At 33.1% G+C, this 27,736-nt stretch overlaps 3 protein-coding genes across 6 annotated transcripts; all 3 read left to right on the top strand.

Annotated features, from left to right (window-relative positions):
- The first annotated feature begins 8,459 nt into the window (after positions 1 to 8,459).
- LOC25492802 (probable amidase At4g34880) lies at positions 8,460 to 14,263 on the top strand. 4 transcript variants are annotated; one of them, XM_039833809.1, is made up of 6 exons: positions 8,460 to 8,997; positions 9,805 to 10,518; positions 12,531 to 12,745; positions 12,892 to 13,134; positions 13,296 to 13,494; positions 13,786 to 14,263. In XM_039833809.1, the coding sequence occupies exons 3-6, from the start codon at positions 12,600 to 12,602 to the stop codon at positions 14,116 to 14,118; spliced, it is 921 nt and encodes a 306-aa protein (XP_039689743.1). In that variant the 5' UTR covers positions 8,460 to 8,997; positions 9,805 to 10,518; positions 12,531 to 12,599; the 3' UTR covers positions 14,119 to 14,263. The 4 variants fall into 4 exon arrangements, with proteins under 4 accessions (XP_039689743.1, XP_039689742.1, XP_024636716.1 ...); XM_039833808.1 differs by having other exon boundaries at positions 9,805 to 11,140; XM_024780948.1 differs by lacking the exon at positions 9,805 to 10,518.
- Positions 14,264 to 16,330: 2,067 nt separating this feature from the next.
- LOC25492801 (dirigent protein 23) lies at positions 16,331 to 17,227 on the top strand. Its single transcript, XM_013601041.3, has one exon. The coding sequence runs from the start codon at positions 16,357 to 16,359 to the stop codon at positions 16,933 to 16,935; it is 579 nt and encodes a 192-aa protein (XP_013456495.1). The 5' UTR covers positions 16,331 to 16,356; the 3' UTR covers positions 16,936 to 17,227.
- A 6,356-nt stretch (positions 17,228 to 23,583) lies between these two features.
- LOC25492800 (pentatricopeptide repeat-containing protein At2g21090) lies at positions 23,584 to 26,454 on the top strand. The gene has a single exon (XM_013601040.3). It carries the CDS (start codon positions 23,842 to 23,844, stop codon positions 25,633 to 25,635), a length of 1,794 nt encoding a protein of 597 aa, XP_013456494.1. The 5' UTR covers positions 23,584 to 23,841; the 3' UTR covers positions 25,636 to 26,454.
- Positions 26,455 to 27,736: the final 1,282 nt, after the last annotated feature.

Here is a 27,736-nt window from a genome sequence, read left to right as displayed (position 1 = left end):
TCTGAAGGAGCGGGACACAGAAGATACACCAGAGACAACACTAAACTTTCAGATAGATCCTAACAAAAAACAAAATCAGCTGCAACTCAAAAAACTTCCGGGAATCTACTTACAAAAATAGATGAAAAAACCAACACAACAGCTTCATTCCTAGAATCCTCTCCCCCACCCCATAAGAATTTTTTAAACGGTGATTCTAGTTTATATTTATGTTGCTTCTTCAGCAAGTAAAAGGAATAATATTCGTAACTATCAAACAACTAACAAGACATTATATAGGATTATTATAATTTAGTTGAAACATTAAATTATGCAATCATAATTTGCCAAAATGAAAGATCTATAATTATCACAAGAAGAGTAGTAATGCGTTCACACATAGAAATAAGTTGCAAAGACAAACCACAAACTAGTCTAGAATAAAGTAATAAACACCAAATTGAAAAATAAACTTAGTAGTAATATAGTCTTATGCAAGGTCACTTCATCGACTCGCAACACTGAAAATATTTTAGAATTCTAAATCATTGTTGAAAAGAGTCTGGAACCTGACATCAGCACTAATATGGAGTACAGTTGTGGTCAGGAATCTGGCAAGTTTCAGAAAATTCCAGCATTGCCGCCCACCTTTTGTTTTTCTGCTTCGGGGGAAGGGAGCTGTCTGGTTTTATAATGACCCTATAATAAGGGCCAACAACATGGTAAACTTTTCTCATTTCCTCTACTGTCGCACAAGTTACGACTGGTAGTGGGAGGTGATTGGATCTTGGATGTTTAATTTTGTCAAGTCGACCAGACTTTTTGTTGCTATATTAGACCTCGCAGAATTCTCTTGTAGTCATTTGAATCCACGCTGTCGGATACATTGAAAGAGACTGGTCCCTTTTCCTGTATTGAACAATAATCAAGATAACTCTTAAAATCAATGTAGCTTGAAACATCCACACGAGTATTTTGATGAGTCTTTTCAAACGATCTGTACTTGTACTTCTTGATTGTTGTTGTAGTTCTGGAAGGAATTGGTTCTTTACAGGATGTTGGATGTTCAAGAATTTTGTCATGTTGATCCGACTCTGAGTTGCTTGAAACATCCAGGGAAATTTGGCTTACGTCCCTGCATAAGTTATGAAAACAAGGGTTTGAGGAGTTCCAAATACTTCTACAGTTTGAAATGAAAACAAAAAAGAAGGCAATAATGGATGAATAGAGAGACAAAATAAGGAAGGAAGGAAGTAAGAGAGGACTTACATTCTCATGTTCTTCTTGACCTTCTTGTTCTTGGTGCCAACAGCTAACAATAATCAAAGGAAAAAAATTAAAAAAGAATGATCTAAAACCCTAATCCAAGGTAATGGACAGTTTTTTTTTCCTTTAATTTTTTTTTTCCTTCAAAAAAAAAAATGTCCATTATCAAGAGAGAAAAAGGCTGCTATAAAAAGGGTATAGGTCGAAGTTTTTTTCAACGTTTTTACAGAGTGAACAAAAATCAGGCCGGAAAGTCATTACGCAACGAAACACCGTTACAACACCAAAAAAAAATGAAAAAAGCATTTGGGGACGTTGGAATCTGTCAACTAGTTTATGATTACAATACAAAAAATGCATGTAAATATAGATGTACCTGAACGGCGGCGTTTGGGGACTTTGCCTTTTGCAATTTTGCTGATATACCTAGGGAGGAGGGAGGGAGAGAGAGAGAGAGCAAACAATTAACATTCAGAACAGAATAACACACAACACAATACGAAATACTACCTCCGTTCGGCTTCTTCTCAACGTACTTTGTAGAAGGATTTTTCCAATATGTCTCAAGTTAGACCAATTGCTGAATTTATAAACTTAGTCAAGGTCTACTTTTTTTATGCACAAACATGTTTTGAGTTTTTTTACGCACAAATTAAAAATACATATTGCATTATTCTTTATTTCCTGTGCATAGTTTGTGTTAGGATACATATTGCATTACTATTTGAAAAACAGCTAAATTCAATCCTAACCAAATGTTCGAAGACATCAATGTCAAATGGTGCTAGCTATAGATGCACATGCAGGAGTGATGCTTAATTTCCATTTGTTTCAACAATGTTAATTGGTCAATAGGGTACATATAATGCACATGGATGCATTTATCTAGACTTTATAGGAAGATAAATTAGAAGTCATGATACATTTTCTTTAGCTTAAAATCAGTTATGTTACCTTCATTTTATAAATTATATGTACTATATTCACATACATCTTATCCATGTTAATATGCATCAGACTAATATTGCAGTTATTTTCCTGTTTAGCATTTCCAAAACGAGGCGTCAAGAACAATTCTGAAAGGAAAGCGCAAAACAATCACTCTCATTGATGACTAGACAGAGAAAGTATATGTGTCACCCCTATGCAATTAGAATCCATTGATTATAGGTATTTAACATGCTTCCTTTTCTTGCCCAAAAAAAAAAATATGCTTCCTTTTTTTGTTTGCTTGATCACTATAGCCAAATATGATTTCATTTTTGAGCGATGCCGTTTATTTGTTTATAGTCTTTCTTCAATAATTTTTGTGAATTTTGCAGTTTTCAAACTCAGAGTCATAGCTTCAAGCCTGATAAAAAAATTAGAGAGAAACTCAATGAAGTCCAATATTTTTTTTAGGCCTAAATTGTAACAAAAATAAGTTTAAACAAATTTTTAATTCTTTAATAAATTTATTTCTATACCCTTTATCCTTTTTAATTCTTTTATCAATCATCACAATTTCACAAATATTAATCTCTATTCAAGACTTGGTAAAACTTTCATAAATATTCTGATAAAGATTTATAATGTTTGTGCAATATTCATTAATTTACTCATTTTTCCTTTGGAACAATTTTTTTTCAAGATACGTTATTAAACCTCGCATGGGTTTGTAACTAGTATTTCCTTAAAAAAAAAAAAACAGAACAATATTTGTGGTGTGCTTAATCCATAAATAAGTCAACAAAACTTCCTTTTATGGTAAGAATTTCCTTTTTTTGTATGCTTAACCTGTGCCCCGGGGGCACCGGTTAAGGATAATAAAAAGAGAAATTATATGTTAATTATTGCATTGAAAATTGTTTAATTAATCCATAAATAAGTCAACAAAACTTCCTTTTATGGTAAGAATTTCCTTTTTTTGTATGCTTAACCAGTGCCCCGGAGACACCGGTTAGCATGACCCTAACTTTAAAAACAATTAATAAGTTGATCATAAAAATTAAATCATAAGTAAATAACTTTAAAAACAATTCTTGCAAATAACTTTAAAAACTTTAAAAAACAATTAATAACTTTGTGGTGTGCTTTAATTCATACTTAATCAATTCTTGCAATAAGCAACTGCATTCGTCAATTTAATTCATACTTAATCGAGTCTTGCAACAAGCAACTACTTCATCATCAATTCCATTCATATTTAATCCATTATTGCAATAAGCAGTTTATGTAAGACCATTGCAAAGCATCATATGGAAAAAACTACGTATGACACTTGGAAAACTCAAAAACAGTAATAAAAAGCATGTCCCTCTTGGTTGGTTAGGGCAACTCACCTCTGCTGCATCAAAAACATAAAGCTTCTCCCCTGTTGGAATGTGCAGTCTTGGGGCCAACTTCGTCGTTCAATAGCTTGTTTACAATTCTTATGTTGGCAAAAGTTCCCCTAGACATAACTTCATCATTGCCACGACGGCTTCCATAAGAGTTGAAGACCTTCTTTTCCACCCCACGCTGCATACGATTTTTTAACAAGGATGAATTAAATATGAATTTTTTTTGGAAGAGATTCTTATAGTATTCTAAACATTCTTAGAAGGAAAAAAAAATCATTCAAAAATATGAAGGATACACAAGAGCAAAAGTGGTGATAGGAAATATGTAGAGCAAAATTTGAAGAAAAAATTTAGAGGGACTTAAAAGCGAAATTTGAAAATTTTATAAGAACCAGACACTTATTTAACGCATAGAGAGCATTGGATTCAGCTCGAGTCCGATACATTGCATAGTACATGGACATAAAATAACTAGCAGACGGTGTCAATAAATGGTCATGACTGGGATGGACATGCCCATGGATGTCCTTGTTTAGTTGTTACCTTAGTTCGGGAGATATAAGGTGGTTGAGGTAGTTGGAGTGGGGATGTTAAGAAGTGGAGCGATAAGGCTGTTGTGGCGTGTCCGTTAATGATGTGATCCTACATGACATTGCTTACATGGTCTATCACTAGAACACTTATTTCCATGTCATTAATATTAAAATATAATCATAAAATTAAATAATTAGAATTAAAAATTTCTGAAATTAAAATATATCTATAATTCAAGAATCCTAACTTGTAAAATTCCCAAATTGATTTTTAATTAGCCCCTAAATCTGAAAATAATTAACCTTCATGATTCCTTCATGATTTTCAATTAGCTTCCTTCATGCTAACGAGTATCATGAGACATTCTTTAGTATTTTAAATTAAGGTACCGTTTGCCTCGGTTTTTTTTTCAGTTTTTCTACGTTTTTAAGGAGAAGCTAGGCCAAACACAATATCAATAAAGTATCTTCGAAAAAAAGTACTTTTTTTTTTTAGAATTCATAAAATTGAATGGAATGAGCTTTAACCAAAAGTTGTTGAATGCTACTTCAAAAAACTATTTCTCCCCAATTTATTTCACAAGCATCTCTCTTCAACTCCCGCCGGCAACCTTTTGTTTTATTTTTTCAATATGCTTTTTTCTTCCATTTTATTTTATTTTATTTTTTTTAACCGGTCCATTTAATTTTTTAATGAGGTTCCATTTAAGTTTATTATCTATTTTTTTTAAGGAATTTTATTATCTTTTTTTATCACTTATATATTAATTTCAATATCTTTTGATCATCACAACCTTGCAAATATTTGTATTCACGTTGTCAATGAATGACACCGAATATTTTTATTCCCTTTCTTCAACCACGGAAATACACACACATTAGCGTTTAGAGTAATACTTTATGTTCCTCTTTCTGTTTTTTTTTTTGTTATGCTAATGCGTATAATTTTTGTTAGTGTTGTGTAATGCGTATAATTATTTTTATAAAATTTTGATTTTAATTAAAAGTACAAGTGTAGTTGCCTAAAAAAATTATACTTATATATAATTTACACATTTGTATTGTAACAAACTATGCATATCTTTTTCTTATTAAAAAAACTAAACATATCTTTTTCAATGACACCAGCAATGTAACAAATATAATATTATATAATATAAATTCTTATCTTTTTGACCAAAACTAAAAATATGGTATTCTTATAACAAAATTTGTTATAGAGTATAATTGGAAAAGAAAAAACCAATTATTCTCATTATATATACACACTTATACATTCCTGATTTTAGAGATGGTAGTCAAGTAGAAGGTATCCATGAAGTGTTCAACCATGCACATTCTTCATTGAGAAATGTCATTGAAGAACAATTGGAGTTTGGAAAAAAAAGGTGGCATATCTTATGTGATATGCGACCATTTTCACTAATCAAACAACAAAAGATCATAGTTGCAACAACAGCACTCCACAACTTTATTCGAATGTGTGGAGTTGAAGATGAAGAGTTTAATAAATGTGATGTTATCTCTGAATATATGATTGAGCCTGACGAAGAAAGCAATATAAATGAAGAAATTAGTTCATATAATCCAGGAAGAGTGCAAGATGGAGGCTACATGGATAAAGTAAGAAATCAAATAGGAGTTGCGTTGATGGAGAGTAAAGTAAGAAATCAAATAAGAGTTGCGTTGATGAAGAGTAGAAATGTTTGAGTTTGTGATGATTTATGTCTTTTTCAAAAAAAAAAAAGATGATTATTGTTTTTAATTTTCCAAACTACTTTGATATTATTTATGTTATTATTTGAGCCTCCTTAAATTATTTCTCCTATTCAAATATTTAACAAGTCGTTTATATGATGATACAAATTTGTATTCATGTTACACAAAATAAACGTCATTGAGTAAATATAGTATTGGTAAAAATAAACGTCATTGAGCCTCTTTTATATTTTAAACATTTTTTCCCTTCAAAAAATATTTTAGACATTTTTTTTATTTATTATGTTAATTCATAATGAATTCAAAGTTTTTTTATTTATAGACAATGCATAAATATATGCAAGGTCCCGGGTTCGAACCCCGGACACCACAAAAAAATAATAAATTCAAAGTTTTGTACAATATTTTGCCAAACAGCTTTTAACTCAAAAATAACTTTAGAACTAAAAAAAAATAAAAAAAATAAAGAAACCAAACAACTTTAGCCTTTTTCTTAAAGAGCTTTATTTTAACTTTGTTTTAAAGTAGCTTTTAGACCGTAAAAAAGTCTGATCAAACGGTACCTAAGTAATTATTCTTTAAAAAAATTAAGTATTTCAATTTCTAATACATTGGATACACAAACTTTCATAAAACTTACTCCCTCTGTAACTATATGTAAGTTCTCTTTGCTTTTTTCACATTTTTTAAGAAAAGTTGTTAGTGTAATTAATATGTCTATTTTGTGTGTTAATATTGCCAAATTATCATTTGTTTGTATGTGTATTAAATTTGACTTTTCATATTTCAAGGTAAATTAGTAGTACTCCATCCGTTTCAAAATGAGTGTCACTTTAACCAATTGCACACGGATTAAGGAATGGAATAAAGTAGTCAAATGTCATAGCAATTTTACTAAAATAACCTTACTTTATAAGAATAAGACAAACTTAAAGTTACACTGAAAATTGTGTGTGAGAGAAAAGTTTGAGTATTTATTAAGGGTAAAGTTGGAAGAAAAAAATTAAAGTTGTATTGGAAATGTAAAGTGACATTTATTTTGAAATAATTTTTTTTGGCTAAAGCGACACTCATTTTGAAACGGATTGAGTATTAATTAGGAATATGTTTAGGAAATAAATAAATAAATGTATCTAGTAACTTGAAAAGAGGTTTACATTTAGGTCCGTTTAATGGTGAGGATAGGGAGCCATGATATGATACATTAATCATATTATGCTTAAATCTCATATTTGATGCACCTAAGTGATAAGATAAAATAAACCATTTTCCTATCCTATCCTAACTTTCCTTTGTAATTTCTATCCTGAGTATAAGTTGTGTTAGAAATTATCCTGATGGAATTAGAAGATCATTCTTTATTTATTATCTTGAGATTTTGCCATTTTTAAAATATTGTCATTTTTTAAATTATGATAGCATGCATTTTCTATTATAATTAATAACATGTCATTTTTACAATATTTAATTAATTATGAGAGCAAGTTTTTCATTTAAGGAAAATGTTAACCGATGCCCCCGGACACTAGTTAAGGAAGCAAATATAATAATATTTTGTATTGAAAGCTGTGCAGTGAATGCATTAAAAGTTTAAAAAAATGTCTTTTTTTATTTACAATTTTTTCTTTTGGCTTCCTTAACCGGTGCCCCGGGAGGCAGAGACACTGGTTAACATGACCCTTCATTTAATTATAATGATATCTTGTTTGTTATCATGTGGCCATCAAACACATGATATGATTAATGCTTATCATATTATATCTTATCTCTATCCAGCTTTATATCATATCATGCATCTATCATATCCTGATCATCAAACGGACACGTGCATTTGATTTGCTAAAAAATGAAGCAAAGGGCAGAACAACTCAAGTTGTCTAGTGTTTGATTTGTAAAACTGTTTTGGTACAAGACAAACTGGAGGCAAGGGACAGGAGAAAAATTGATATTTTTGTCCCTCACCAAACCACAACACAACTTTTTGTCCCACATACAAGTTGTCTAAAATACCAAAATAGCATTTCGTCCCCAAGAATCTTATAAAAAAATCAATAAGATACAAATTTGTCATGTGCTGTTCTATCTTGTACTAGTCTATTCTGTCTAGTACTTACTGTTTTGCAAACCAAACGCACTTAGGGACAAAAATAAAGTTAAATGAGTGCTTAGATATAGAGACGGAGGGAGTACCATTTAAGGCATTTAAAAAGTGCCGGCACTCGTTAGCATTTATCTTATTGTTAATAGTCTTAAGTGTAATTTTAATCCCTTAACTTTTCAAAGGTTTTGATTTTGGCCCCTTAACAAAAGAATTGCAATTTTGTCCCCTAACTTTACAAAATGTTGCTATTTTCGCCTCTTAACTTTAAAAAATAACAATTTTGGCACCTTATTGTAAAAAAATAGCAATTTTTGCCATCTATTTTGAGATATGTGACGTCTTCTCAACAACGTTGGTCCCTTATCTTTTAAGTTATGGGTCAATATTATTATATTTTTGTTAGGGGACAAAATCACAAGTTTTTAAAAATTAGAGGGGCAAAAATGCATTTAATATATTTTATCCACCCAAGAAGTTGACCCGAATTCAAGTTACTAATATCTTTTTGAATTCAAGTTACTAATATATATTTTATCCATCTTAGTTTCAACAAAATAAAAATGGCAACAAGAACCAAAGTTTGTATTTCTCTAATGTTATTTGCAGTGGCATTTATCAATGCAATAGATGAATGTTCAGATTTTACAATCAATGAATAGAAGACATACAAGATGCCTTCACACGAAACTCACTCACTTCAAGACAGCTCGTTGACTTTTACTTACACAGAATCAATGTCCTCAATCCAATACTTGGTGCTGTATTGGAACTCAATCCTGACTCACGAGATCAAGCTGACAAGGCTGATTGTGAGAGACGAGAAGATCGTGACCGTTCAATGCTTCATGGGATACCTGTTTTGATCAAAGACAGTATTGCCACTTTTGATAAACTAAATACAACAGCAGGTTCTTATGCATTGTTGGGATCGAAGGTTCCACGTGATGCGCACGTGGTTTCGAAGCTAAGGGATGCTGGTGCTATCATTCTGGGGAAAACTAGTCTTCCAGAGTGGTATGGGATTCGTTCTTCAAAAATGCTAGGACAAGCTTGGTGCCCTAGAGGTGGATTTGGCTTGGTTAGTAGTACTCATCACTATCACTCTCTCTTACTATGTTTCTAAATATTGTTGTTATTTTTAGTTATATTGAATGAGGAATAGATGGATTGTTTTATTGTGTACTATTGGTACTGTTTGATCTAATGGTGAAAATTGAGTGTATGATCCTTGGTTGGGGGAATGAGGCTAAGAGATACTCCCTCCAGTCACTATTATTAAAAAAAATAAAATAATACCTTCACAATGATTAGAATTATATATTTCTTTTGTCATGATTAAAATTATATACATATATATTTTGCCAAGTAGCTTAATGACTAAAATTCCATCCATTTAAGGTGGATAAGTGTGGAATCCGGAGTTCGAATTTCGACCCTTGTATATATAATGCAATGTCCCTGTCAACTGAGTTAGGTCGACAAGGATAGAAAGTTTAATTAAGTGCAATTAATTTTTTGGATTTCATCTAAAACATAAGGCAAGTTTACAATATTGTCCTTGCTGATTTTATTGGAAAAGTTCATTCAACTAGCATTAAATTATTTAAAAACTTAATTTTTGCGTATAATAGTGACCAAAATTTAAGACCTTTTTGTTAGACCTTGCATTGGGGGACTGTTGCAACGACTTGAACAAAAAAAAGAAGAAGATGATGATGATGATGAACATGATGAAGATTGCACGAATAAATTCCAAAGCTAAACCACCAAGCATCCATCCATTTGTGATATAATCACTTGTTAATTTATATAACTATTGACCAAATGTAACTTTCCAAACATATATATTTTGGAAATTTTTAACATGCTTTTTTGCTTATAATAGTGAAGGAAGGGAGTATGTAATAAAAAGAACAATACTAAAGACGAATCGGTGGCGGAGATGTTTTCTATTGGTTTGATGTGGATGGTGGTGGGTGGTCTTGGAGGAGGAATCTTTACCAATGGGCAAGTGAGTCAGTTGAGTAGTGTTGCTCTTTGTTGGACAACTTTTTTACACGAAAATGTAGCAGAGAGGTGGGTGTGGAGCTCTGATATCAGTGATGATTATTCGGTTAAAGGAGCATACAGCAACAATTTACTTTCAGAGGATCGTAATTTACCTCTTACTGATAGTGTGAAACTTTATCTTGGTGGTGGTTGAGACATCAAGTTAAAGGTTTTAATTATGGTTTAATCCAATGGTGGGATAATCCTACCAAATTCCTTGGAAGTGTAGCTGGGAATTGATTTTGCCGGTGCTGCGGCTATTTCACATTCTTCACAGTATTGGTTCTGGTGTGGTGGGTGATAGATGGTTACTCTGTATTTGGCACGTTGGAGGTAGGGAAGTGGTGTTAGTGTTCTGAGCTTTATAGCCGAATAGAAATTTGGTTGAGTAACTGGATTCTATGTTCTTGGGGTAATATTGGCATACTCAAGCTGATGAGATTGGAATTAGCACATGTTAACAATCTATTTCAATGTCTACTGGTTTTGGTTTTCATATTGGTTGGAATGTGATGAATATTTCAAGATTGTTTTTGCTTGCCTGGTGCTGGTACTAATTTTATTCAACATTGCAAAAACTAGTGTGCTGTAAGATATTAATTTGTCAGTCTAGAAATTTTTGTTTAGCATCTGTTGTGGTTGCTGTCATTTGATCGGTTCAGTACCTATTGTGATCAGTTGTCGTTGTGCTTTCTCTGCAGCATTTGCATATTAACACCAGATTAATGTACATCGTTCATTTGTTGGTTGAGTAGGCGTACTGTGTGTGTTCAGCTGTGTTTTTTGGTCACAATTTTGGTTTTAAGGTTTCAAAGAGTTGTGATAGAATCTGGTTGGTGGATTATTTTTGTGGATTTGGCTCGATTGGTGTCAATGAGGTGATGTTATTTTTGCTCTAAATGGAAAACCAATGCAGCATCTTTTGAAATGGTGAAAGCAATTAGAGGAAAGTGGAGTGGTTGCATTGTTAAGCTGCATTCTGGCGTGCTAAGTCCCATCAGCTTGTTAGCTTGTTCTTTTCAATACATATTTAATTTCTTAGTTTGTTTTGGAGTGATTGCATCAGTAAGCTTCGTTCTGGCATGCTAAGTCCCAGAATGGTATCGGATTCATTATACCACTATGCTAGGAAAAGCTTGGTGCCCCAGAGGTGGACGGGCCTTGGTTACTATGTAGTAACTCGTCCCTACGAACGTTTAAATAAACCTTTCATTTAGTTTCTCAAGTATTACTTTGGTACTTACTATTTACTCAAAATGAATAATCTTCAAAGTTCAAAGTATAAAGTAAAGTAAACCAAGACACGATGAGTCATATTTGTCTGAGCAAAGAGAGGCCAAAGTGGGAGACCTTTGTGGGGCACTTGATTTGGGGTCAGATTGGGACTTTTCTTGGAGACGTCCGTTTTTCGTTTGGGAAGAAAGGATTTTGGATGACTTACTGCTGGATTTGCGGGGTTTTGTGAGGCTTGATGTGCCTGATAGGTGGTGGTGGAAGTTGGAAGAGAAGGGTTCCTTTTCGGTGAGTTCCATGTATAGGAAATTGGATGACATAGTGGTGTCTGACCCACTGTCAGAGGTGCAGCTGTTGGCGTTCACACATATTTGGAAAAGCCCGGCACCGGCCAAGGTGATTGCCTTTTCTTGGAAGCTTTTACGTGGAAGGATCCCGACCAGAGTCAATCTTTTCAGGAGGCATGTCTTACCACCAGATTCTGCTCTTTCCTGTGTGTTGTGTCATGGGGTCCCGGAGGTGTCGGATCATCTTTTTCTCAATTGTGTTACGGCAACAGCAGTTTGGACCAAGCTTCTGTCATGGCTCGGTTTCAATTATTATCCACCACCGGACCTGTTTCATCTTTGGAAGTGGTGGGATGAGTTGTCTAGGAATAAGAAGATTCAGAAGGGGTATCGGATAATCCGGCACGCAGCGATTTGGACCATCTGGAGAGTTAGAAATGACTTTATTTTTAAAAATTCTCCTTTTGGTATTGACGACATGGTGGAGGATATTAAGGTGTTAGCATGGAGGTGGGTTTTGAGTCGTTTGAAGTTGCCGGTTTGTTTGTATTATGAATGGACGTGGAATCCACAAGCGTGTTTGGTGCGGTAATGGTGGATTTTTGGGCCTTTTAGGTGGGCGTTGAGGCTTTGGTATGCTGCTGCTCTGCTGTTTTGGCTAGGAGTATATGACAGCCTCATTGCTGTCCTGCTTCTTTGCACCTGCGCTGCTGTATGGCTGCTGGACTGTTACCTGTCTGGAGTTTCAGCTGTCTGGAGTTTCAGCTGCTGGGGGTTTTTTATGGGTCTGTTTTTCCCTCCCTGCGTGGTGTGGCTGGGTGCTTTTTAGTTTTTTCTGCTTTTTAGCTGTGCTGTTTTGCGCACCTTTTTGTATCCTTGTCTCGGCCGCGAGTTTTGTGCGTCTTGCACATTCTCGACGTGAATAATATTTCGCAGTTTCAAAAAAAAAAAAAGACCTTGATATCGGTTGACTTAATTTGAAGAATAGTATCACTGATTAGTAAACATGAGCGTATAAGTACTGATTAGTTATGTTATGCAGAACCCTTATGTGGAATCCGAAAGTCCATGCACGTCTAGCTTTGGATAAGCCATTTCAGTGGCAACTAACATGGTTGCAGTTTCTTTGGGGACAGAAACTCATGGCTCCATTATCTGTCCAGCTGATCACAACTCAGTAGTGGGGATCAAGCCAACTGTTGGACTCACTAGCAGGGCTGGCGTCATACCGATTTCACCTCGTCAAGATACTATTGGGTTAGTGCAGACGTTTTTAAACATAAATGACTAACTTGAAACAAATTAAATAAAGGGCCTGTTTGAAATTTTAAATTTAAGTTAAAGGACATCAAATGTAGTTTTTTCTATTAATTTTAAATGTGAGATTGTATTTTTTTGTATAGACCAATATGCAGGACAGTTTCAGATGCAGTTCATGTGCTTGATGTAATTGTTGGATTTGACCCAAGAGATTATGAAGCTACAAAATCAGCAGCTAAGTTTATACCTTCAGGTGGTTATAAGCAATTCCTCAATAAACAAGGGCTCAATGGAAAGAAAATAGGTGTTTTGAGGAATCCATTTTTGATTCCCTATAAAGGATCCAATGTCACTTCCATCTTTGAGGACCATCTCAATGTGTTGAGGTAAAAATATAATATAATTCATAACACACACACACACACACACACCTAATTGCACATTGATTCTTAATAATGCACACTATATTCAATATTTATAGTATAGAAAGAAAAAAATCAAATGTATACTAACACTGAGTTGTGTCTGTTTTATTTGCAAATTCAAGACAAAGAGGTGCAACAGTGGTGGACAATTTGGAAGTGGAAAATTTAAGCATCCTTATGGACCCTTCTCAAAGTGGTGAAATGGCAACCTTACTTTTAGAATTCAAGTTGTCCATCAACAAATTTCTGCAGGAGCTCATTTATTCTCCCGTGAGGTCTCTAGCTGAGATTATAGAATTTAACATCAACAACCCTAATTTAGTAAGTATATAAATACTTCAAATTTTAATGTTCAATAGAATGTGAAAGCCTCAAGGAAATCATAATTTCAAATATTTTCGTATATGTTGTTAAATTTTATTTAAACTTTTCAGTATCCCTATTATATTATGCATAAGATACAGTATTGCATTTTGCTATATAGCATCGACTCTTCAAGTCTTTTTGGTGTCTGACATCCGTTAATGTTTGACGCATCAGTGCTTAGTATGTATTTTGCTCACTTTAATTTGGTAGTTTAGTAGTGAATTGTTTATGGTTTTCTTGTAACAGGAAAAGACTAATGAGTATGGGCAAGATTTCTTTATGGCATCAGAAATGACCAGTGGCTTTGGCGAAAGTGAAATCGAGGCAGTGAAGAAGATGGAGCAATTGTCAAAAAATGGGGTTGAGAGGCTGATTAAGAAGAATCAATTGGATGCAGTGTTGGCCATAGGTTCTGATGCTACTTCAATGCTGTCAATTGGAGGGTATCCTGCAATCACTGTACCAGCAGGGTATGATAGGCAAGGAATGCCATTTGGGATCTGTTTTGGAGGGTTAAAGGGAACTGAGCCAAAACTGATTGAGATTGCTTATGACTTTAAGGATAACATTAAGACCTGACTTGACTAAATTTGATCAATACAAGTAGAATATCACATATATAATTATGGTTGATGTATATCTTTTACCTTATATTTTGCCATCATAGTATTGATCTGATTATGACAGACTATAATAAAAAACAGTTTTTGAATTGATTCCTGAATTAGTCTTTTATATTACATTTTATTTGCAGTGTTAAATACCATGTTTGATCATTAGGGTCTCAATCCACTATTGCAAAGAATATGCCACCAATAACAACCCTTTGAAAAGCACCCATTAAACGGTCTACATTTCTTGAAACTCTATCATCGTCAAGACAAATGTACACAACCTTTAAACACAAGGAAATCAAAAACCTACCTACACAATCAATGTCATTAACCTGTTTCACCTGCAAAATAGCTTGGACAATCAACTTACAGTGTTGTTAGTATTAGATATTAACACTTCATCATATTAATCTAGGAAAATCATCAAACTCAAAGGACTATGAAATTTAACATAATGTATAATGTAACGTATTGATTAATTTCGTGGAAAAATATTTTAAGGACCAATTCAAGAAAAAATTAAAAATGAAAATGACCGAAGTGGTTAGGTTAGTATGCCTATTTCTTTTTCGTCCATGCCTTTATTTAATTTCATCTTTCCTGTGTGAAATTAGCTGCACCGTTTTTTGAACCATTTCTACTGCTTTATTGATGATATACGTGTATGAATGAGTGTTCATAAATTACTATTATTAGTCTCACATAGCATATGTTTATATTTGGTATGAAAGTGGGTATGCCATAATTACGGTGGGCTAAACCAATGATTTGACAAATCTGATATAAATCAAATCAGTTTGACTTTTAGTGATAAGATTATCTCATACTAAAAAATTGTCATAAAATGGTTGTACTAAAAATCAGTCTTTTTGTTTGGCGTCTTCTTCATAACCGTATTCTAACTACCGATAAACTTTTGCGGTGGAATGTACTTCAAAATCAATAACAACTTTGTATGGGTGGTTGTGGGTCTAATGAGGACATCAATCACTTGTTTTTACATTGTAATTTTTTGCGGAGCAATATGGACTTTGGTTTTGCAATGGATGTGTTATGTTAAGGTGTTTTCTGCTTTCATCTCAGATCATTTACATCAATTTGGTCATTTAAGAGGATCATCAAAGTATCATCATTCAACTATGCATCTTATATGGTTATCTTGTATTTGAGTGATTTGTATTAAAAGGAATGGTCGAATTTTCAATTATAAGAAGCACTCTTCGCATCAACTCCTCGACAACAGACCGTTTTGATGGTTGAAAACGAAATATGCAAATTTCTCTTTTGATTATATCATTCTTGGTGGCTTAACCAATTATGTGCTTGGGACTTAGGAGCTATAACGTAATTGTCCATTTCTTTCTTGTTTTATTCCTTTTACTTGTGACATGTTCTTGTAAACTCATGATTTAACCTTTTCTTCCTACACACCTTGTGATCGGAAGTCTTGGTCCTTTGGTAATTTAATTTAATTTTACCCTCTTAAAAAAAATAATATCATTATTCTTTAGTAATTATCTCATTCAAAATCAACCACCAAGATTCAATACTATTATCTGTCAAAAAAAGATTCAGTACTATTAATTCTTTTATTTCACACTCTATTACTAACTTACTAACGTTATTATAAAAATAATGTTATTTTTTTCAAATATCAACCAAATTGTAGCAAACTAAATCAATTCCGTCTTTTATCATTTTGATTCGGTTAGAATTTTGTGACAAAATACTACGCAAATGGAAACAAACCAAACCAATTTTTTTTACTAGTTCATATTTTTTCCTCAATTCAAAACCATACCAAATATATCGGTCACACCTATTCTCACTTCCCCAATAACGTGAGACATGGTGTGAAAAACTTTGTCCTTTGTCATGTTGCTAAAAGCAGTTGAACGACCACATGTACAAATATCATTTTCTCATGAAAGAAACCAGCTATCATGCTGTAGTACTAGTGACCTCCTTCACTTTATCGAAACAAAAAAGTTAAAACAACCATTGTCGGTGTAGTGTTGTTGTTAAACCACATTTCAAATTTTTGTGGGAAAAAAGTGTGCAAAATATTCTCCATCAAACAGTACCTAACACCTACAACACAATTGACTAACTCCACAAGAGAAAAAAATAAACAAATTTTAAACAAGAATTTTTCTATTTATATACAGCTATACATGGAAGGAAAAGCCACAACAAGAATCCAATGAAAATGTCTAAGCAAAATGTGCTTGTGATGATACTTCTAATAAGTGCTATACTTCCACCACCAATTCATAGCTTGAATTTAAAAGCAGGGAATTGGGGTGAAACTTTCCAAAATAAGAAACAAGAAACAGAAACAAACCTTCAATTCTATTTCCATGACACACTAAGCGGAAAAAATCCTAGCGCGATCAAGGTGGCTGAACCTGTAGACAAGACCAAAACATACCTTACACAGTTCGGAAACATTATGATGGCCGATGATCCTTTAACCGAAACATCTGACCCGAAATCCAAGCTCGTGGGCCGAGCCCAAGGTATTTACGCGTCATCGTGTCAGCAAGAGATTGGGCTTCTTATGTCGTTGAGCTACTCCTTTGTTGATGGGCCGTATAATGGTAGCACATTTGCTCTTGTTGGAAAGAACCCTGCTATGAACCCGGTTCGTGAGATGCCTGTCGTTGGTGGTACCGGCCTTTTCCGTATGGCAAGGGGTTATGCCATTGCTAAGACACATTGGGTTGATATCACTACCGGTGATGCTATTGTTGGCTACAATGTCACCCTCGTTCATTATTAGTACCATTATAGATTTGTCCAGCTTCCTATAATATATATGCACATGTCCACTTTCTCTTACTAGTATCTACTTTAATGTATGTTTGATTTTTTTCACTTTGTTCTTCTCCAAACGAATGTAGCTTATTGGCCTTGTAATGAGTTTTATATGTTTTATGTATTGGAGTATTGGACTATTATTGTAGACAAAAATAGTCCAATACTATTATTGTAGACAAAAATAACTCAATTACATGTATGATCTAATCTGAATGTGCTTTGCCTTATATGAAAATGACAAGAATATTGTAGAACCCTATTCATCAATTTCTCTAGATCATCTTTATATTTCTGTTAATCTTGATTCTCTCACAAATTTTTTCAAGTTTCTAATCATCAAGGTAGAGGATCCGGATACTGCAGAAAGAAAGAAATTAACTTGTCATCATAGTCTTCAAGATAATACAATTAGTACGTAATTAGAGGGTATTTGTTATCGTAGTCTTCATGATAATACAATTAGTAGTGTTAATTACAATAGTTTGTGTATATATATGCCTATAAATAGGTATTGATTAATCACTCAATCTAACTTTTTATTATTTGTATCATTTTACAATCATTAATACGATACTTTGAACCTTACTCTCATCCCATAGGCCATAGCCATAGCCCAAGGTACCACATGGTTCTTAATACTCATCATGAAAACCTTCACTTGAACAATTTGTGTCACCAACAATGTCACGCACTTAAAAAAACTTATATTTTTATACCTTCATTTTTCTCTACACTTTTTCAACACTTCATTTTCACTTTGTTTCTCTCTTTCTATCACATCAATTACATATCATATCTATCAGATCACTCTCTCTATTTTCATCTCTGTAAATGTAGAACGAATAAAGAATATACAAAAAAAAATTTCTAAAAAAAAATTTCACGCAGGCCACCATCCAAGACCAAATCCCTTATCTTTGTCTCACATTACGTCCCACCCCAGTCCCCACTAATTTCCGCCAGCAACTCCATCAAGTTTCACAAGCATTGGCCTCTTACCAAACCTTCGTGTTGAAGGTCTGTACCACCTTCTAGCATAACTAAGGTGTTATGTTTGAGTAAAAAAAACCAACACCTCAATGGAAAGTAGCTTCTTCACCCCTCCAATGATTCTTAAAGATTACTTTCGTTCCGATGGATAGGCAAAAAAATTGTTTTGTTAGGATTTACATATCCGGATGCGCGAAAAATACAAGGTGTCATTTTTAAGAAAACTATTTGGATGGTAAAAGTAAATCTCCAGAGAAAAATTAAAATCTTATCCACTATGTGAGAGCTCTTTCTCTTATTCTGAGGACTAGAAATCAATATATAAATAACAATTTTTTTTTTGACAAAATAAATATCATTAATGTCTTTATTAATAAGATAGTAATTGCATAATTTTTTTGAGGGTGCTGCTAACCGGTGCCCCGGGGCACGGGTTAAGAAACAATAAAATTGATGAGTCTTATTTAATTTATTTCAATTAAAATGAAAAGATAGTCAACTTAATTAAATTAAGGAAACACTGCATTTAGTACTGTTAATTACAATGGTGATTCTTCTACACACAACAAATGTTTCCTTTCATTTGTTTTTCTTTGGAACTCTTTGAATCATTTTTTTAATCCACTTGTTTCCTTTCATATCTCAGTAATTGCATAAAAAAATAGGTGCTGCTAACCGGTAATCCGGGGCACTAAATAAGGAACAATTAATATGCATTAATTAAATAAATGGATCTCACTTAATTCATCTCAATTAAATGTAAAATATATCAACTAATTAAAATAAGAAATAGTTGTATTTAATACTGCAAATTTTCTTTCCTTTACACAGCTAAATACCACATGCACGCGTGCTTCTCATTCTTTTCCTTTGTGAGTTGAATTTCGGAAAGCACTCCCATTATCATTATATCCAGCCTTCATTTCTTAATTATTTTTTCCATGCAAATTTTACTTAAGGGATTTTTTTTACGTGATGTAAAAACAATAACGTATAAAAACAAGAAGAAAAAAAAGAAGTTTGAATAATACCTAATAAATTGGGACTTCCAATAAATTGAGCGTATAAAAGAAATATCATAAAAAAATGCGTAAAAAAAAGTTTGAATAATACTTGCAGAATTGAATATAGTACCGATGATGATGACAGTCGTTTGGTTGTGTGAACATGTGGAATGGAAAGGACGCGTTTGTATAATAATAGTCGTGCCTTTGAGAATTGGAAAGAGTATTGAATATAGCTTTTATTATTTTTAATTAGTTGACATATATTACACTCTAATTGAGATGAATTAAGTGAGATCCATTTATTTAATGATTATTTATTGTTCCTTATCCCGTACCCCGGGGGCACCGGTTAGCAGCACCCTAAAAAAATTAACTAAATATCAGTAACATAATTTATGACATCCCTCCTTCTATGAAACTCGAATACTCTAAATAACAGATGTACCCGTAACAAATATGTATTTGTTACCGATACTTCATAGATACTCGCGAGTACGTACCCATGAAATATTGTAATTAATTATTTTTGGCTTAACACATCATTTGGTCCCTTAACTTATTTTTGGATTTCATTTTGGTCCCTTAACTATAAAGTGTCTCAATTTGGTCCCATAAGACTTCTGCCGTTTACCATTTTGGTCCTTTCCGTTTGTTTTTTAATGTTTACTATTTTTGATATTGTTTCAACCATTCGATTGCAAGTCCATTGTATAACACACTCAACCACCAACATCTAATTTTTTTCCCAAGCTTCATCTTCTTCCTTCCACTACTTATTCATACAATATACCAGGAAAGAAAATCAGAAAAAATTCAACATTTAACAAAAATTAAACTCATATTCAACACACCAAATAAAACATGTTGTAGATTCATTAAAAAAAATATCATAGAAATCTTCAACATCTTCACCAACATTCATTAAAAAAATCCAGAAAAAAATGAACAGCTCATAATCAATTAAACAACATCACCACCACCAACAACAATATCATAGAAATCTTCATCTCTTCTTCCTTTCAAAAAAATACTACAATGACCCACAGGTACAAAATTGCACACAATTTCACAACACACAAATTTCAATTTTTTCAAAGATCTTCAAATTCTTCCTATCTTCTTCTTTCGAATTCTTTCTCATTCTTCTATTCTTTTTGTTGAATTTCCGAAAAGAAAAAAAAAAGGCGCAAGGTGCCTTCCAAAAGCTACCACGTTACAAACTGCTATAACATTATAGAGAAGCACAAAACTACAAAAACAAAGTGATAGCCAAAAGAAGGGGCCACAGCCGCGCCTTCCAAAACCCAAACACAATGACAACAATGCCACAAAATACCTTCCTGTCACACCATAACAGACCACCCCCAAGCAATAGCCATCACCTCCGTTCCGTGCACTCTCTCGGGGGTTTAATTAAAGTTGTTGGTTTCTGGGTTTACCTGACATTAGTTTAGAGAAGAGAGTGCTAAGAGGTTTTTAGTTTATTAGATTTGAGAATTTTTGCTTTGGGTATTTTGGGGTAAGGATGAAAGGAGTCTGAAGGTGAAATTCAATTTGGGGGAATTGAAAGGATGTTGCGTGAGAAGGGTTTAATTTATGTTGTTTGTTTTTCTAACCATGAAGAAATCGTTGATGTTGTTGTTGGAATGGAAGATGAATTTTAGTTATTATAAATGAGAGTTTTGTATTTTTGATTTTCTGTTTTTTTTCTTCTCCTTTTAAGATGATGAATAAAGATGAGTTTTATTTGGGGATGAAGAAGAACACAGGGAAGAAGAAGGAGGAAAAAATTAGGTGTGTGTGGTTTATAATAACCTACAATAGATCTCTCCATGATCCAACGGTCTCCTTTTAAAAAAAAAGTTAAAAATGAAATATTTAATAAGGTTTACGGTGGATCACCTATAAAGTTGATTCACCTTAGACATTTAAGGTTAAAAATAAACGGAAATGACCAAAATGGTAAACGGCAGAAGACTTATAATTTCCTTAACAGATACGTAACTTATAAAAGATGAAGGGTAAAAAATGAGACGATGTTATGAAAATTCAGTTGAGATGTATATTATTCAATTTTATATATGAATAAGTAAAATTGTTTCTCGATGAACCACTTAAACTTTACTTTTTGAGGTTGAAGGTAACAAGAGAAGATATTTAATTAATCAACATTAAACAAAATTTATGTTATGTTATTTTAATAATGCTTTTGTTGTTATCCTAACATATAAATGAAAATATAATATAATTTATACAACAATTTTACTTTTTATTTTATATTGATCATACATATTATTTTCTAAAATTGTGACATTTATACTAATATAATAATAAAGAGTAATCAATGCTTATTTTCTTCAAGTATTTTGCATGCATATAAGTTTTAGGATTACAATTTTGGTAATGTATCTTAGTCGTATCGTATCCTAAATTGTAAAAAGTTATTACATCAAAGTTCATTTTCTTCAAGTATTTTACATGCATTCATTCATCTTCAGCCTCTTTTCCTTACAACATTACACACATAGTACAATACAATAGCATGTTAAACAACTCAAACAGATATATTATGACTATCAAATACTTAATCAACCTAAGTTCATTTTCTACACAGTCAACTTTGTCCATCGACCTTGCCCTCCAAACCTCTTCATTTCCACTTTCATTAGGCTTAACCATGCACTGAAACTTCTCCATAAATCTTGCCTTTCTTCCATGACCAACACCAATTCCATTATTTTTAAAGTAACATAGTTCTTCAGCTTCATCAATCCAGACAAAAAATTCACAATTTTCAACATCATCTTGTACAAAGAAAATTCAGAATCAGTAGAAGTTAAACAAACCATTCTGACATCACACAATAATGGTTAAACAAACTTTTGGCAGAGGGCAAACATAGAAATACCTTCCTGGATTTTTGATAGTAGTGGCTTTTTTTACATCACAAATTCTGGGACACCAATATTCAAGCACCCTCACATCACCATTATACATAGAGCTTGAAGATGAAGATCGTCTTTGATAACTATTTTTGCCTATATGCCACCACCCATCATTTCAGATTCAACCTGAACACCAAAGCTTGAAGAAATTTTGGAGATTTTTGGATTTCGGAATAAATAAATAAAATTAGGTTTTGAAGTTTTTAGAATTTAGAATTGGGGAAGAACGTTGTCATCAATTAATGGAAGAAATTTTGGGAATTTTGGACTCTAGATTATAAATTGTACAATTAGAGTTTCAATTTTATAGATTTGGGGAAGAAAGAACCGTTGTATGACGGCCATTTTTATGCAAATCAAGGATCCAATTTTCTGCAAATCAATCAATTCCATCCTTGTCAATTTTGTCACTTTCGGCCAAATTAGTCTCTGCTTGTGTGTCATCTGACATGACAAACTTTGTGAGAGGTTAACATACCACATCAGCACCATTAACACCACAACTTGACGGAGAGACTAAGGGGGGTGTATTGGATTGGGATTTCAAGGGGTTTTAAAAGACTTTTTTTATTATAAAAAAGTCTTGTGGTATTCAATCAAGACTTTTATAAAATATAAATAAATCTTATGGTATTCAATCAAGACAATCAAGACTTTTTTTACAATGTAACGAAATCCGTTGATATTCAATTAAGATTTCTCACAACTTATAAAATGTCTTTTAGTATTCAAAAATTAATAGATTTTGATGGATTCTTTTATGGAATGGATTTTGAGAGACTTTTTAGTTAAAAATGTGAACACACTACTCATTCAACAATCTCACAAAAATGTGTGAGACTTTGTGAGACTCTCACAATTTTCTTTCCGGGTTGTCCAAGGAGATTTCAGGTTCAAACAGGAAGGTCGTTTGTTACCAACGGTGGATTGTGAGGCTTCCAGTAATTTCATTCTCGACAAATTAAAATCCCTATCAGTTCTACTTTTCTTTTTAAGGATTTATTAGTTCTACTTTAAACTAAAATCTATTTGTTCAATTTATCAGTTCTACTTTTCTTGTTAAGGATTTATTAGTTCTACTTCAAACAAAAGTTTATTATATTGAAATTACGAAGGGTTCGAAATAGCTGTTGAGATAAAGAATGATTTGACTTAAATTCTGTGATCAGAAGTGTTCTACACATAGAGTCGTCTTAAAAAAAAATTGGCAGTAATTGTTAGTAACATAATAGTATAGAACAGTGTTGAAAATAAATAAATAATAGTGTAGTACACTATTGGATAAAATAAAAACATCAATAAGCATCTAGGAAAAACACGCACAATTAACTTCTTGATATAATCCATTGAAATCTTAGTCTTTTAAAATCTTAAGATATAAATCCCTTGAAATCCTTGAGAATTTTTTAAAATTCTAAAAGTCATTAAAATCTTGCATAATCTTTTAAAATTTATTAGACTTTTTCATACAAAAATTGTCTTTTAAAATCCTAATTCAATACACCCCCTAATTTGATTGACATTTGACAAATTCAAGGGTTAAAATGAAATTTTTTTAGTCTAATAACTTTTTTTTTTTGGTACAAGAGAGGGCAAAGCCCAAAAGAAAACAAATAATAACCTATTTAACTAAAAAGAAAAATAGTAGTAATCCATGAAAAAATATTAGTAAATTTGGCAAACTTTTGTCTATTCGTTAATGCAAAGGAACTGTCCCGTGGGTTTAAGATTAAAATCAAAACTCTAACGCTACGGCTTCCGATTCTGTTCATGCATGACACAGCCGCCGCCGCCGCTATTCACCACCAAGATCCACCGTTCACGGTGACCGGAGCTGGTTCAACGAATCCACCATTCCGGCCAATACCAATTCATCATCATCATAAACATAGATGATGAAGTTCAAATCAAACTTCTTTCTCTGCAATGCCAATCCCATTCAAGCGCTTCAAACCCACCGATCTATGCATCGTCAAACCCATTCTCTCTTCCAAAACCCATCTCTCCGACGCTGTTTCTTCTCTTGACGTTTTACATCCCAGAGGCATTCGTTTATCTTCTCACATTCTCGCTACTCTATTGCGCCGTTGTTCTGATACCAAGTCATATAAAGAGGGTAAGCTTGTTCATCTTCATCTGAAGCTTACCGGTTTTAAACGACCCACTACACTTATTGCCAATCATTTGATTCATATGTATTTTTGTTGCGGTGATTATGTTCGTGCACGTAAGGTGTTTGATAAAATGGATGTTAGAAATTTGTATTCTTGGAATAATATGATTTCTGGGTATGTTAAATTAGGGATGATGAAACAAGCTAGGGGTGTGTTTTATAAAATGCCGGAGAAGGATTGTGTGTCGTGGAATGCGATGGTGGTTGGTTATGCGCATTGTGGGAGGTTTAGTGAGGCTTTGAGGTTTTATGGATGGATGAGAAGGGTTTGTGTTGGATATAATGAGTTTACGTTTGCTAGTGTTTTGATTGTTTGTGTGAAGTTGAAAGAGTTTGAACTTTGTAGACAGATTCATGGGCAGGTTGTAGTTGTTGGGTTTTTGTCGAATGTGGTTGTTTCTAGCTCAATTGTAGATGCTTATGCAAAATGTGGTAAAATGGAAGATGCTATGAGATTGTTTGATGATATGACTGTGAGGGATATTCCTGCTTGGACGACGTTAGTTTCAGGATATGCTTTATGTGGGGATATGGATTCAGCTGCTGAAATGTTTAGTCAGATGCCTAAGAAAAATACATATTCGTGGACGGCTTTGATCGGTGGATATGCGAGAAATGGTATGGCTCATAAAGCTCTTGGAGTGTTTAGAAAGATGATCATGCATCGAGTTAGGCCTGATGAATTTACATTCAGTAGTTGCCTTTTTGCTTGTGCCACTATTGCTTCACTGAAGCATGGTAAACAAATACATGCATTTTTGTTAAGGAACAACATCAGACCTAATCCTGTTGTTGTTAGTGCTGTTGTTGACATGTATGCAAAATGTGGAAGCATGGAGACTGCCAGGCGTATCTTTAATTTCACTGAACATATGCAAGATGTAGTGTTATGGAACACTATGATATCAGCACTGGCTCACTATGGCTATGGTAAAGAAGCAGTTTTGATGCTCAATGATATGCTGAAATCAGGAGTGAAGCCAAATAGGAATACTTTGGTTGCCATTCTAAATGCTTGTAGTCATTCCGGCCTTGTTTGTGATGGGCTTCAGTTTTTCAAGTCCATGACTAATGATCATGGTGTTATCCCAGACCTAGAACACTACGCACACCTAATTGATCTTTTGGGTCGAGCTGGATGTTTTGTTGAATCGATGAAGGATCTATTCATGATAGATTGTAAACCAGGTGACCATGTTTTGTATTCTTTGCTGTGTGTATGTAGACCGAATGGTAGTATAGGTGTCGGAAGAGAAGTAGCTGAATTCCTTATCAAATGGCAGCCTCACTCTTCTGCTGCTTATGGATTACTTTCCAGTATATATGCTGCACTTGTGACATGGGGATTGGTTGACGAAGCAAGACATATTATGGATGAGAGACGCCTTAGGCAAGATCGGTCTACTAGTTGGATCGAAATTGAAAATGAAGTCCATGCTTTCACCGTATCAGATGGATTGCACCCTTTGAAGGAAACATTATACTCAGCTTTGGGGCACTTAAATAACCAGATAGAGGACAATGCCCCATACCTAACTGAAACATAGAATTCTTTTTTCCAGTTAGTCAATTTTTGTAGAGAGCAGGGATATAGTTTCCATTTTAATTATTTTCTTCTTCTTCTTCTTCTCCCTCTTCCTCTTCTTCTATTTTTACTTTCTTTAGTCATTTCAGATTCAAAGTTGAATTTCCATGATGATATATTTATAAGATGATACCTCCAGTAAAAAACTGAGGAGGACATTATAAGAAAATAAAAATCGAGGAATGAGAAGGGAGGTTCAATGGAAGAATGGAATAAAAGAGATGATTTTGATCTCGCTTCCTTTTTTTCTACCCAAATTGGCCTGTTGTAATTTTCGCCAACAGAATCAAACAAGAATTTTTTTTCCTGTGCCAACGATCCCCCTTCAATTTCTCTGGATGCACATCTCTTTCCTTATTATGACTTGATATGTCTTCCAAGGGGCTTGTTGGTGGAAAATGGGAGTGCTAATTGTGAATTACAAAACAGATTTCACGATGGACACAATTACTGACAGGTGGATACTATAGAATGTTTGGTGCAGATTACCACATATTTCCATGTGGGCATCAGGTGAAAGAAGATTTCAAGTTCTAGTTCACACGGTATAATCCTCGTTTGGGGTCTCACTCTAAAGAGCTCGTGTTTGATCAGGTAGGGGACATTGAATTGAAACGATCTGAGCTAGTATACCATAGCATTGTTTTGACAATTTCATAATTTTGATTTGAGGCTTAGGAATTGAACTGGATTAATTGTAGGATAATTCTTTTCCTAGGAGTAGGAGCTTACATAGCATCAAATCTCTGTCTCTGTATTATCTAAAGGAAATATTGGATAATGCATCTTTGTATCATGTTGATTGAGAAAAAGAATTTTCTTCGTAAAGTAACTCGTTCTTCTTTTCTTGGCGTGTTAATATATCTAAAGATAATGTTCTTCTGCAATATTATCAAAGGAAAAGAATGAAGTTCTTTGCACATTCTTTTATTTTCTGCTATTAATTAATTTGTGTATGGTTATGTCAACAAGTTTAGACTACTTGCTTTATGTTTAAAATTGTATTTTCATCTTGAAGACATAAACTGTAATAATGGATTCATCTCTAGGACTCATCATGGCATCAAAACCAGTGGTCAAAACTTGAAAACAAAATGTGTTATGGTTCTACTTTGAGTATGTAGTTTTCAAGTTACTAGCATATTTTGAAACGATTCTCTATACAGTTACTCATATTGTATCCATGTATCTAATTGAATAAGGTATAATTCATGTTTCTTATCTTCTCGCAATTTCATATGAATCAGACTGTCTAGGAGAAATGCTGATGGAATCAAAAGATAAAATTTGTCTTACGTTTATTATTTTTAAAAAAATATTCTTAATTTAGCAGAAATATTTTTTACTTTTGTATTTATTTTGTTGATTTGACATGTGATCATTTTAATAGTTAAAACATATTCGGCTATACTACTTTCATCTCTTATTATAAGACTCTCTACAAAGTTTTCATATATCAATAAACCTTGTTGTAACATTTTACATATTTCAGTAAACCTTGTTGTAATATTAATATTGTAAAAAATGTATTACTTTTCCCATATCCTTACAATTATTGATATGAGAGAAAATTACGTTATGCAATAATAAATTAAATGTGTATTTTTGTGAAGAGATATATATTTTTTGATCGGTAATGTTAGTTGTTAGTAGCAAGGATCATATTAAGGATTATATATTTTTTGTAACAAAGTTATTAATGTATGTAAAAATTTAAAGGTAATCTTTATATTAAAAAACAAGTAAACTTGAAAGGGAATCTTATCTTATTATAATAAGTAACCAAGAGAGTAACAAAGTTTACAACTAACAACAAAGCCAAGTGAATGGAATAAACAAAAGCAAAGTACCAAGTCAGATGAGTTTGGACAGCCATACAAGTGGACCAACCAAATGCCAATCACATACATCGATTATAACTCCAAACCAATAATTTGAGCGAAGGTTCCCACACACAAAAGACAACATGTTAATGATGCATGAGTCATTTCTAATCCAAAGTCATAATACTTCAACGCAACCAAAAAACAATTGAGTGAAGAAACACAATAACCCTTGTCCAC

Source organism: Medicago truncatula, chromosome 4 (assembly GCF_003473485.1).
Source record: "Medicago truncatula cultivar Jemalong A17 chromosome 4, MtrunA17r5.0-ANR, whole genome shotgun sequence".
NCBI lineage: Eukaryota > Viridiplantae > Streptophyta > Magnoliopsida > Fabales > Fabaceae > Medicago > Medicago truncatula.
The sequence above is the reverse complement of the archived record's forward strand: the minus strand, read 5'-3'. Positions and strand labels throughout refer to the sequence as shown.

What these genes read in the sequence shown, in the direction of transcription:
- LOC25492802 (XM_024780948.1), top strand. Translation starts at nt 12,600, where the DNA reads ATGGTTGCAGTTTCTTTGGGGACAGAAACTCATGGCTCCATTATCTGT. An exon ending in CCTCGTCAAGATACTATTGG is followed by an intron (nt 12,746 to 12,891) that starts GTTAGTGCAGAC and finishes TTTTTTGTATAG; the next exon opens with ACCAATATGCAGGACAGTTT. An exon ending in GACCATCTCAATGTGTTGAG is followed by an intron (nt 13,135 to 13,295) that starts GTAAAAATATAA and finishes TGCAAATTCAAG; the next exon opens with ACAAAGAGGTGCAACAGTGG.
- LOC25492801 (XM_013601041.3), top strand. Translation starts at nt 16,357, where the DNA reads ATGAAAATGTCTAAGCAAAATGTGCTTGTGATGATACTTCTAATAAGT.
- LOC25492800 (XM_013601040.3), top strand. Translation starts at nt 23,842, where the DNA reads ATGCCAATCCCATTCAAGCGCTTCAAACCCACCGATCTATGCATCGTC.